The sequence below is a fragment of the Cydia amplana genome, chromosome 18 (assembly GCF_948474715.1).
Source record: "Cydia amplana chromosome 18, ilCydAmpl1.1, whole genome shotgun sequence".
NCBI classification, from domain to species: Eukaryota; Metazoa; Arthropoda; class Insecta; order Lepidoptera; family Tortricidae; genus Cydia; species Cydia amplana.
In genome coordinates this window covers 897,769-910,709 of record NC_086086.1, presented here as the reverse complement: position 1 = coordinate 910,709, position 12,941 = coordinate 897,769, and the positions used below count along the sequence as shown (strand labels likewise).

The 12,941-nt window shown below is 35.1% G+C and overlaps 1 protein-coding gene across 1 annotated transcript; it reads left to right on the top strand.

Moving 5' to 3' along the window:
- The first annotated feature begins 1,486 nt into the window (after positions 1-1,486).
- Positions 1,487-10,694, top strand: LOC134656279 (uncharacterized). Its single transcript, XM_063511798.1, has 4 exons — positions 1,487-1,742; positions 4,240-4,457; positions 9,564-9,674; positions 10,484-10,694. The coding sequence occupies exons 1-4, from the start codon at positions 1,605-1,607 to the stop codon at positions 10,689-10,691; spliced, it is 675 nt and encodes a 224-aa protein (XP_063367868.1). The 5' UTR covers positions 1,487-1,604; the 3' UTR covers positions 10,692-10,694.
- The last annotated feature ends 2,247 nt before the right edge of the window (positions 10,695-12,941 follow it).

Here is a 12,941-nt window from a genome sequence, read left to right as displayed (position 1 = left end):
TATTATCTATATATTGCCCTAAGCTTCCTCAGTTGCGCTGAAATGAGAAGACAAGTAATGAGAGTTATAAAATACCATATTTTTTTAACTGATGCGTGTTCTTGCAGCCCATCAAACAATCAAATATGTAGATATCTTTATTTTGCATAAAATATGGTACAAAAGATGAACTTAGCAATTAAGAAAAGAACACCGACAACAACAACAAGTTTAATAGCACTACAAGTTTCAAACGAATTCCTTTTATATCCATTGGTTAAATTATGGTTAAGATAGATTCTTCGGTAAAAGCGTGACAAATGAGCGTCATAACTGCAAAACAAATTGGTCCCGCTGACGGACCTACCGACGCATTAGATGGGGACGAGATGTGAGGCCCATTTGTCCCTATTATAGGTATACGCATTTTCCTTCAAAAGTCAGTTACTGCCTTTAGAAGGGAGGGAATCATTATTCTTATCCGAAAATGCTGATCTCCGAAAATGGGAAGATATTGACGGATCATCAATCGGTAGCATTTTATCGAGTCGTTTTTGTTAATGGGTTCTTTAATATGTCGATAGTAAATAAAGGAGCTTATTTTACTTGGAGTTATGATACTAAACTAAACTTTATATACTCAATACTAAACACAATTATTATAGTGAGGATGTAAAACAAGTTTTTAAGTGATTGGTTCCTTTCGTTCCCCTCACTTTTGTGTTTATATTTCCAGTTTTTTTTAAACGGTTCTAACAATAACAATAACACTACAAACTTTGGTAGGGCACCTAGGTCCCTTTAAGTAACAAATATTTTTTTAACATTAATTTGTAATCCCAGTCCCACATCAAACCCGGGGTCGCGGCAAACCTCGACGGCGATGGCGAGATGACCTCGACGCCTTTGACAGGAACTGGTGGGAGACGAGTCAAGACCGGGATACGTGGAAAGGGAGGAGGGAGGCCTTTGCCCAGCAGTGGGACACTCTAGGCTCATATAAATAAATAAATATAAATATAATTTGTAATGTATTATATTACAAATTAATGTAATTTACAAGTTAAGCCTTTAAGTTCCTTTTGTCTGGATTTGCCATTTGGAAATATTTTATAAGTTTAGGCAAAATAAATATGAAGAAGAAGCGAAAACAACATCCATTTGAAAAATTTCAAAGAGTCTAACAGGCCAATTCGAACGTACACTGATATCAGAATTACTGAATGACATCTAAGTTTACTGATGTCATTCTGTAATTTCCTTAAATATAAGTTAATTATGTGTGCCTAATATCAGCAATGGTAGTTACAGACATTTTTGAGTGAATGTGTTTAAGTGAAAAATCAAAACATACAAACCCAATTATAATATTATTAGAGTTTTCCTGAATCTAGATCAATTTGCAACACCAACTGACCTCAACAAGACCTACTCCAAATTCCTGCTCATAGCGGGACACAGTTAACAAGACTTTATTGTGATAATAACTTTCCGTTACTTCACACGACATACTCTGAAAGCTAGTTGACAGTGTCTCATGGTCACTGGCAGTGTTAGTTTAAAAATAACTTCAACATTGGCTGAAAATAATTTAAATTTTTAAAAAGTAAATTCGAATTTCGAACATGAATTTAAATCTTAGTTTGGTTTTGTTTGTGTGTGTTTTAATGGAATTGGGCAGGGCTGGAGTCAGCAATTCTGCGTCGAGAATTCTGTCTAGAAAACGGCGGTATGTTACGTTCCCTGAAGGCTCCAGTTTCTCGGTAAGTGCACGTTGTGGAACTTGACAAGTTGAACAATCAACAAATTTCTATAAAGTTTCAAAAAATTGAATTTTGCAAGGTGTAACAAAAATAGTAGAAAATCATTTTTTTGGATGGGATCGTCCAAGTCGGCCAATCTTCTTTCCTTAAGTACCTACAAAGATATTTTTTATTCTCGTCACAAAATTTTTCTTCTTCTAGTTTCGAATCAGAACACGATAGAACAAAATATGCTCGGACGGAACAGATTAAACGGATCCCCAATGTTTTTGTTACACCTTGTAGGATACCAGTTTTTGTGAAAATCACATGCATTAACGTCACCTTCTGCAGAATATCACTACATAGTATAAAACAAAGTCGCTTCTCGCTGTCTGCCTGTCTGTATGTATGCTTAGATCTTTAAAACTACGCAACGGATATTGATGCGTTTTCTTTAGATAGCCACTCAGTTGCTTCTGGTAACTAGAGCTACCAACTTTGAACGCCTACAAATTGCTTCTGGTAGCCAGAGCTACCAGACGACCATTGTACGATTTTTGATTTTTTATCTGTGAGTGGCGGCTTGGAAGCGGTTTAAACTATGTTCCGAGCATAGACAAATAACATGGCAATACAGAAAAAAAAAATTAGCCAACATGATTAAAAAAAAATATTTTAAACAGCTGTCGGTTTCAAAGTTGTGCGAAAGTGAAGTTGCGGAAAAGTGGTCGGTGTTTTAAAAATGCCGTAAGTATTTTTAATTACTCTTTTACTATCAAAATTGTATACCAAACGATTATGTATTTATCTAACTAACAGATAGAATGTATATTTCAGTTCTAATGTAGAATTATGAATTACTATCTCACTTCAAAGTAGTTAAACAGTGATTTTTTTCGGTTACTTGCGATTGAAATAAAATAAGACTTTGAAGAATAAGTCATATTTTTCAAATAAAATATTGTTATTTAAATAGTCTAAATATTAAGTTTCATTTATAATCATAAAATCATTTAAACCTGTGATATGTTATACAGGATTAGCGAAAGAAACAATCGTAAGTATGTGCCGGGCGGCTGGTAACTCTAGCTACCAAAAGCAATTTAGCGAACGTCTCGCTCGGACGTCGTAAGGCATGAGGCACACTAGACGCTTTGCGTGCCCGTGTGGTACATTCTTGTTATGTGTTCCTACTAATGTTTCAACTACTAAGATTGTGTTTTGGGGAAACCTGACATTATTTGCACATGGTTATTGGTATATCTTTTATTAGTGCATGGTCATATACAGGGTGTCCCCAGACTATGTCACATGAAGGAAAAGTACCTTAAATAACGTAGATAAGAATATGACGGTGACTGAAAATAATCTCTGCATACTTTTTCGAATGCTGGACCTACCTGTGCCTAACGCACTCTGTGTGCCCCGACCCTAGTCACCAGCGGCGGCCATTTTTTCAACATGGCGGCCAGTCCTACCGGCGTCGGATCAGGTGTTGCGGGTGTTTTTATATCGGCTTTGTTTATTTACGTTTAAATTAGTGTAATTCCGTATTTAGCAGTTTTCTTTTGTGTAATATGGTTTTGTTCTAACATTCTGTGATTAATGATGTGAAAAATTTATAGTGAAAATGTGATATTGTGTTGTTTTTGATCGGCAAAAGAACCCGAAACTGCGGTGGTACGTAATACTTTCTTGTTATTTACTTGTAAAATCGTAATGAAAGCGATAATTGCAAACTGTGACTATTCTAATTAAAGATTATTAGTTACTTGTTCTTATTAGAACTATATTTCCGTACTTGAGTCTCTTTAACCATTCAAAAATACATCATGAATCAACGAAACATTTCGATCCGTCCTGCGTATTTCTTGCGTGACGTGTCATAAAATGAAATGATGTTTATTTAAGGATTTTTAATATACACTTATATGGTATTTGGTACTAAATAAAAGAAGAACTAATCTACTTTTTTTTACGATACTAAAAAATAGGTGTTATCGCTTTAGTTTTTTTTTTTTAAATACATCTCTGCTTGAAGGTTTCGACTTTTTTAGTGTGTCAAGTTTACGCATTTTTTATAATTATTTTTATTTTAATTACCCATACATAAAGCAACGGAATCAGATTCCTTGTTTTATTAACTATTCTGTGTAAAAAAATCATAGCAAATGGTTCATTAGACGCCAATTAATTAATTTTTCAATAAAACACTGCATCGCGCGGACATTGGCTGAAAATCGCGAAGCAATTTACGCTACGATTTTTGAAATCCAAAAGCAACTGAGTGGATAGAGTGATTCAAGAGGAAGGTTTATGTATAATTTTTTAACCCGTGCGAAGCCGGGGCGGGTCGTAAAAAATAAATGGAATAATTGGAATATATCATGTCTATTTCATTACATAATGTTTTTTTTCTGACATTTTAAGTTAACCTTATTGAGCTTAATGTGGCTAAGTCAATGTGTGTAGTATGTAATAATAATGTCCTACAAATTTTTTTTATTTATTCCAGTGCGCCGGTTGCATGACAGTCGGTCTGATCGGCCAACCGGCCCCGTCCTCGTCACCAGGGACCTTCACCTTCGGGCTCAACTGGGGTATTGCCTACGAGCTGCCCAACGCCACAGAGACCCTGGCGGCGTACCACAGGAAGCACAGGCTGGGCCAGCCGGTGGCGCAGAGAAGGAACAGGAGAGACTTGTATGAGAAGCTAGAAGCTATTCTCGATAAGTAAGTACCTAGTTTGTTGCCAGTCCCATATTGGGATACCCTCCCCCAATTGAGGGGGGATTTAAATCTTCTCGAGGCAGAGGTGTAGGGTTGGAGCGGCTGTAGCTTTATTTGATGTTCATAAGCGCATTGTAATATGCCTACTTGAATAGACTATCTTTTATCTTATCTAGTATGTGGCAACGTACCAAAAAACATCTTTAACACACAATAATTCTTCGCAAGAAATGTTTCTTAGTTTCTGCAATTAAGAGGGAATAAAGAATAGCTATTTCACTGACATTTCGGGAGAAAACGGTTTCCATTAACTAAATCTTAACAAATCACTTTGATTTTGATGACGATCGCTTCAGCATAATATATAGGTTTAATAGGTTTCGATATTTTTTTTGTATTGCATATTTTGAAAAAAAGGAGAACCTATAAACCTAGTTTTTTATTGTGTCAATAACATACTAAAACAGGTCACGTGTCCGACTTACGGTCACGTGATCTGTCGCGAGTTTAACATTTTTTTCCCCACCTAAAAAAGTGCAAGGCGCCGCTAAAGAAGTTTTTACTTCAAAAATATATAGAATGGAAAAGGCTTAGTGGAAATACGTTTTATTTTTTTGTATGGACGAGTACGAGCTATAGGTACTTCCCTCTTAAGGTGACGGTAGAGGTGGGTAAATTTTCAGATTCTGTCAATTTACCCCATTTCACACACAAGCGCACTTCACGCACACTACCTCACTTTACTGGGACAGGTCACTGACCCATCAAGTTTTTTTTAAGATAGCGTTTTGAGTTTAGTGGCCTCCTTTTAGGAAAAGCGTTCCATTGAAAGAAGAAAGAGAAACAATACATTTAATCTTGCTTTCCTTGTCTGTTCATGTCACACGTGACGTATTTAAATTCTAATAATTCATTTGGTTGTTGACAATTTTCTACATTATGGCTTTGTCGAGATACGCGTTTTCTAAAGTTAAACCGAATAAAACCAGATGTCATTAAGTCAGATGTAAAATTTTATTTACTACTCTATACGACTTTTCATAAGGCTCAAAATCAATTAAATGAGAATTTAAATAAATAAAGTTCCGGCAGGGTGCAAAATTTAATTAAGGCGGACAAAATAAAATTTGAAAATATATGGAAACAGTGTTGGCTAATGTACCCCTAATATCTTTACCGATTTACTTTTATGTGGTATATTCGCCTTTTGTTTCACTATTAAATTAATACAATTAAAATAAAAAATATTATACCGGTATTCCACCGGTATTATTTCAGTGCTGAAGCGATTATCTTCGATCGTAGCCTTGATAATGTAGGTGTTGATAGTTACTTACGGCGGTAGGAGCGGCAATGAACCCCGTGCAGAGTAGAACGTGAGGTGCGTTGGGATAAGTGCATATATCTACTTATAATTCTTTGGCTGGTTGGTAACCCTCTATATTTTATTTTTTGTTTTACTGTTATTAGGTTAAGGGAGTTTTAGGGAGTGAAAAAAAAAATGATTTTCGTTTTATGCGCTCGCGTGATTGCCGATGGATTATAATTAGACAAAAGAACTTGTTTTCCACGCATCGAATGTAGATCCCTATGACACTTCCTCCAAGTCTTCTCCAATAATGTTTATACCGTATTTTAATTACCTACCTTAAATGTTACATTTCTAAATATTTTTTTGTGCTATACATACTTCAAAAAAATCGCTGGAGGCCTAGCGGTAAGAGCGTGCGAATTGCAATTCCGGCTCGTACCAATGAGTTTTTCGGAACTTATGTACGAAATATCATTTGATATTTACCAGTCGCTTTTCGGTGAAGGAAAACATCGTGAAAAAACCGGACTAATCCCAATAAGAGCCTAGTTTACCCCCTATGGGTTGGAAGGTCAGATGGCAGTCGCTTTCATAAAAATTAGTGCCCACGCCAATTTATGGGATTAATTGCCAAGCGAACCCCAGGCTCCCTTGAGCCGTGTCAAAATGCCGGGACAACGCGAGGAAGATGATGATGATGTGACACATACTTCCAAAAAAATCTACAAATATTTTACGTGACAACTGCTTATAAGTAAATATTATGTAGGTACACTTATAAAGTATAAAGTAGAAAATATCTTATAGGTACATAATATAAAAACCGATCATGTACGAGTAGGATTCACTATGGGTTCCACAGTTACACATTTTTATTGCATATTTTTTGTTTAAGACCAACTCACCTATTATAGGACATAGGTCTTCCATTAATCTTTTGGCGTTGAACTATTTTTTGTATATGTATTTATGTAATACAATTCTGAGTTAGGTTATGGTACATTTTTGCTCACCTACTTATAATTATGTATTATATCTGATATGTCACATGATACCAAAAATCGCCGCAAAGTTAAAAGTTCATTTATTTACGTTACTCATCTTCGGATCACCGACTTACTACTTCCTTACTTGACATATGTGTACTAAATTTCAATTGAACTAGTCCAGTAGTTACGGTGAAAATTGGCTTTAACAAAATGGCAGACACACGAGTGATCTTATAAGGGAGATTATTTTCCTTGAGTGAATGGTATGCATTTACCCCAATGCACCTCACGTTCCACGCGGCGCGGCGTAATCTGGCCCCTATTTCACCACGGTGACAGGTACGACAAAAACATCACTGTTATTGACGCCATAGGCATCCATGGACTACAGTTACCGCTAACACTGATTTAAACTTTCACGATTTTTACACATTATTAAATTGTACAACGGAACCGCAAAACGTTCAAGCGGATAAACAAGACCAAGTGCGGGTATTTAGTTCGAAAAACTCGCGCGGTTAGAAGATGCTGATGTCAACTTAAGCCAGTCTTCTCCGAGACCACGGGGACAACGCCGTCCTCGAAACGTCGGAGGTAAATCTTAAAACTTAGATACGCGATTAAGTCCCGTTGTACAATTTAATAATACAGTTACCGCTTAACCTCGGGCGGGCCGTATTCGTGTTTGCCACCGTCATTGTACCTATTATTAAAAAAAAACTTTATTATATCGGATAAAACAGACATTTCTCTCGCGAAAAAATCTTGTGACAATTGTCACAAGATTTTTCAAAGAATTTTCGGTAAGTCTTGACAGGAAATGAGTTCTGTGTCGCAATTTCGATACAGTTGCCGTGTTTCTTGTGACAATTGTCATTAGCTTCGCAAAATAAGAATTTTTTAGTGGCAATATAATGGAGTTTATTTATTTATTAAAATGTTGGTGGCAAACAAGCACATCGCCCGTCCGATGGTAAGCGGTTACCGTAGCCTATGGAGGCCTGTGACGTCAGCAACAGTGATGTCGACAACTGTCGCACCTGTCACCGTGGTCGTGGTGAAATAGGGGCCAGTAAGTACCTAATAATCGCAGTGGTCTTAAGTGTCACAGACCCTACTGGCGCTTAAGTCCTTTATGACAATTTCTGCCTATTTTAAATTGTTCAAAAAAAAAAGAAACCGAATAATTATATCGGACTACCAAATTTTCACGAGAATCAGTTGAGAAATGTGATATGCAAAGGAGAAGAATTCGGACATACGAAAGCATTTTTGCCCAAGTTGAAACGGAGACCTTCGCCAACGCTCGGTCAATGATGGTTTAGGTACAGCTAGCTGCAGAGAAAAGGTACCACCCCTGCATACAATTATCTATCTGGTCGTACCTTTTCTCTGCAGCTGACTGTACACCTATAAAAATGGTTGTCCCTGCTGTAATTTTATACCGGTACCGTACTTTGTATTTCAACCGGTATAGTTTTACCTTCAAAACGAACCGGTATTGGTAAATAATAACGGTACCATACCGCTTATACCGTAAAGAAAGCATGATGCAGTCTCTGCTTTGCACAATTATTGTGTGGACAAAATTCTTATAATCACCGAAACATACATACCTACCTACGCACATAATGTCATTGAAATAAAACATTGTTATTTTATAGTAAATTTATATAATACTCGATATATACACATAACAATAACCAGACCGCAGCGGTATTAGCCTGTAAGCTTCATCTCTTGTCTCCAAATCCGCAAAAACTAGTTAGTACTAAATGCTGGTCTTGCTGTTATTTTATTCTTGAAGATTATGGCTTGTTTCTTGATTATTGAGAACAGCACGTAATCGCACACATATAGACGGAACGAACGGCAACAAAGTAGGTGTAGACACTAAGACTTTCAGGTATTAAACGAATTACGCTTCGTATTAATAGGTAAGTAATATTTAAATGAATATATAATATTCTCTAACGTAAATACAAGATTACAATTGACATCAAATGTCATTGACGTACAGAATCATATACTTTTTTTTAATGACGCAAAATTGATACCAGCATAATGAAAATCAATCCCAATCAGTAAAACGAGTCTTTAAACTTTTTTCATTTTAAGCGGGTTTTGAAGGAACAAGTTACTTAAATTAAATTGTAATCGTATTGTTTTAGGATAGTTTACTGCTGTTTTCGATCGTTACGACCTGTAAATAACAACAAATCAAATTTTAAATAAATTTATTTACCCTATTTTTTGAAATACAATTTATCTACTGGTATACATTTTCGTATGCGTATATGATGAAATGTCTAAATAATGTCAAAAACGAGCTACGACGAAGTACACGTCTGCTTCGATCCAAGGCCAGCGGCCATCTGACTCGAAGAAGAATTTTGAGTGATGTCGTCAATGTATGGAAATTGTACGAAAGTTTACATTTGGGATTGAATTTCTGTGTTGTATTTGTGAGTAAAAATATAAGTAGATAATAATTTGCTAGTTTAGTTATCTAGCTTTCAAAATCACACAACAACTCAATTACTGTTAAAGGCAAAACTGTAATGCGTGTTGCTCAAACGGAACTCCATATTTTGATTTTTGGATACTTTTAGTGTCGATTTGTAGAGAATTACAGCAAATAAAAAATATTATGCCGTGAAGAGCCGGTACACGGCTTTTTCGTGAACAAATTTACGTATAATTTAATGCAGTTATTAAACATTTCTTGAACAAATTGATTGCACAAAGTGAGCTCTAAATCGAAAACGTCATATACCGTCCCCTTAAGGTTTGTATTGTCTGTTTCAGTATGGGTTACAGTGGCCGGCAATGTATCTTGAAAACCCTGTGTGAGACTACGCAACGTATTGTGCCGCATGGCCAGAACATGGTCGAAGAGATGTTCAGGACTCTTTTTACGTAAGTACATTTTACAGCATAAGTTTTAGTAGTTGCACGGTATGGGCCAATATAGTTTGTTAAAGGACTGTCTCATTTCAAACATAGACAGAGATCATACTTTCTTTGTCTTACACTAGTACTAGCACCAAAAAGAAAAGAATGAGTACAGTTTTCCTGGTTCTTGCTGACTGAAAAATTGGTTTGACCAACTATAGTTGTCTTTTCGTCGATTTTTTTTCGTCAGCTTTGATTAAAAAACTGTGGATAGATAGGTAGAGCGCAATTTGCATGTCCTTTAAATATTCCACTGAGTTACGAACATGGAAAGTATTTTCAGAACTCAACATAATTTTTTTTTATTGTCCCTAATTTTATTTGTAGTTATTTCTAATCTAACGAAAAAGAAATCGTCAACAATATAAAAATTAGCTTACTACATAATGTTTCCATGCTTTTTGCAGCTCAGCGTGAAGTCTTATTTAATAGTAAAATATTTTTAAATACGTAATTGCACAAACTAAGGTGTGACAACTAGGTTGTTTAACAATGTTTTCCAGATGACTTGTTTAACCCGTGGAACGCCCTAATAGTATCACACGTGTGATATTAACTGCATACTGTTCTGGGTTCTGGGCACTGCCACGGGTTAAAACAATATAATCTAAAACTTCCTTGCACATAACATAAACATTGTGCCAGCCAGCCAGCCTGAAATACAGGAAATTCTAGTTCAGACACGTGTGTTTACACTATTCTTAAGTCTTTGATTTGACTGTAACCATGAAATACTTGCTTTTAAATAAATTATGTTTTCATTATTTCCACAGATTACCAATGTCAAAAGTCTTACACGAGGAGCCGATCGAACACGCCATCTACGACTCGGCGCACCGCCTGGGCGTTCTTCTGGACAACTGTGACATGTACAAGTGTCCTCTTTCGCTGGTAGACTTGGCCCAGGGCTATTATAGTACACCACCGTCTAATGTAAACGCGGCGAGTCCGTGGGCCGCGTTCAACAGTAACTTTGGTTAAACGGAATTTGAAACGCAGGCGCCTCCACTTTTTAACCTAGATCTGGATGCTATATCTAAATTGTGGTTGTTCAAAGTAGGTATACAAAAAATATTGTAAGCTTTATAGTTTGTCAAAGGACTTTAAGATTACAAACACAATGCAATATTGTTACTGAATATGATGTGATGATGACTGTCTCATTTCAAACATAGACAGAGAGAATCATACTATCTTTGTCTTACACTAGTACTAGCGCCCAAAAGAAAAGGATGAGTATAGTCTTTTTAAGTTATTATTTACTGAAAATTTGGTTTGACCAACTTTATTAAAGGAGCAACGACACTAGGTTAGTTTATAATTTTATTGATTCTTAAAATGCCCAAAACCAACCGGAAATTTAATATAAAAAAAGTATTTTTAAAAACCTTTTGAATATTATTAATGACTGAATCAATTCGGTGAAAGAGATTGAAGACTCAATTTTTTTTTATAAAAAATTTGTTCAAAGATATCAAGCGGTAGAAACGATTTTAAACTTAAACGGGTCTAAAATGAAAACACGTTAGTTTATAATTAACGCATAACATTTAATATTTATAGTTCATATTTATAATACATTTCAATATTAGCAAGAGATCATGAGTGTATTCATAATAATAGGTGGTAGTGCTTGATTTAATTAATTTAACATTACAAAATGGGACTTACGTTACAATACACTAAGTTATGTATATTATTTCGCGTTCCTTACATTACCTTTGCAATTATCTAAAGCTTACAATAGCTTAATTATATTTTATTATACAATTTCATAGAGTTCATTAAATTATTGAGCTATTATGACTTAGACATATACTAAAATACGATTTTATAGCATAGTGCATAAACGTGTCCCCCGATGGCCTCAAGTTTAAGCTAAGGGTGAGTATACTTAGAGTGTGAGGTGTGCGAGGTAGTCAAGCGGTGCGAGGATGCGTTCCCATTATAATATTGCATACGTTTTTACCAGCGCTCTTATTGGTTTATTCTTTTCTTGCATCGCTCCGCTGCCTAGCTCCATTTTTTATGGATGCTCACCCTAACGACCATTCGGAGGCAAGACATTATTGTATTTTTAATTACAGTACCTTAATATTAAATAAAAATTAGGGAATTCACTTTCGTACTATCTATTACTATATTTGTATCATTATTATGGTGTTCGTTTGCAAATGTCATTTTCACTGGATGGTGTGTATGGAGGATTCGGATGAGATATTTACAAAAAAATATATAAGTAAGGATTTTATAGTTACGTATAGTGTTTGAATAAATCATACCATAAATTGTATACAGTGGGTACCAAATTAATATCATGGGAAAACCTTATATAAATACACTCTTATATAATAAACACCTAGTCTCAAAATAAGTACGTATATATACAATACAATAAACAATATATAAATAGGTAAATTAAAAATAAGCATTATTTTTATTCTCAACAAAATCCTCCACAACAAACCCCGTTACTTCTGACTAGAAAGGTGAAAAATAATAAAGAAATTGAACATAATTTTATTATCACTACAGTAGAGGACATTAATTATTTTAACATTAATAATATCAGATGTTAGAAACATACGTTGAAGCCTAACTACAATATGCCGTTTCGACAATAACCAAATTTTCAATTTTAATAATTAATTTTTATTATACAAATTTCAACTTAATTACCAAAATAAGCTAAGATTGCTTTAAGTAACAGTTCAATTTCGCAATGTTTTCATACACGTTTGGCGTAAATATATCCTAACAACGAATATTTTACAAATCATTCATTCTTCAACAAGGCCATACATAAATGTATATGTATAAAGTAGGTACATATATATCATGTACAGTCGCCATTAGATATATCGGAGCCGTCGACAAAGGTGCTCAAAAATATCTGTAAATTTTATGCACGAACGCCACAACAATAGAAGCATGTTCGGATATTTGTGAGCACCGTGGCCGCTCCGATATATCTGATGGTGACTATTTCGACAAAGTTACACGTCCATCTAGCTTCTCTAAGAATTTAAGAATTCTTACCACGTACTCTCATTATTTTTCGTAAGTTTTCTCAGGCAGTGTTATTCATGTGATACTATTATAACACTAACACCTTTAACAAAGATAATTAGTATAAACCGCGTCCAATGTGAAATATGTATGAAAACACTGCGCGAAGATAAAATTCCAAATCTCAACTCAACATTTGCCAAATGATTTTTACTTATAATC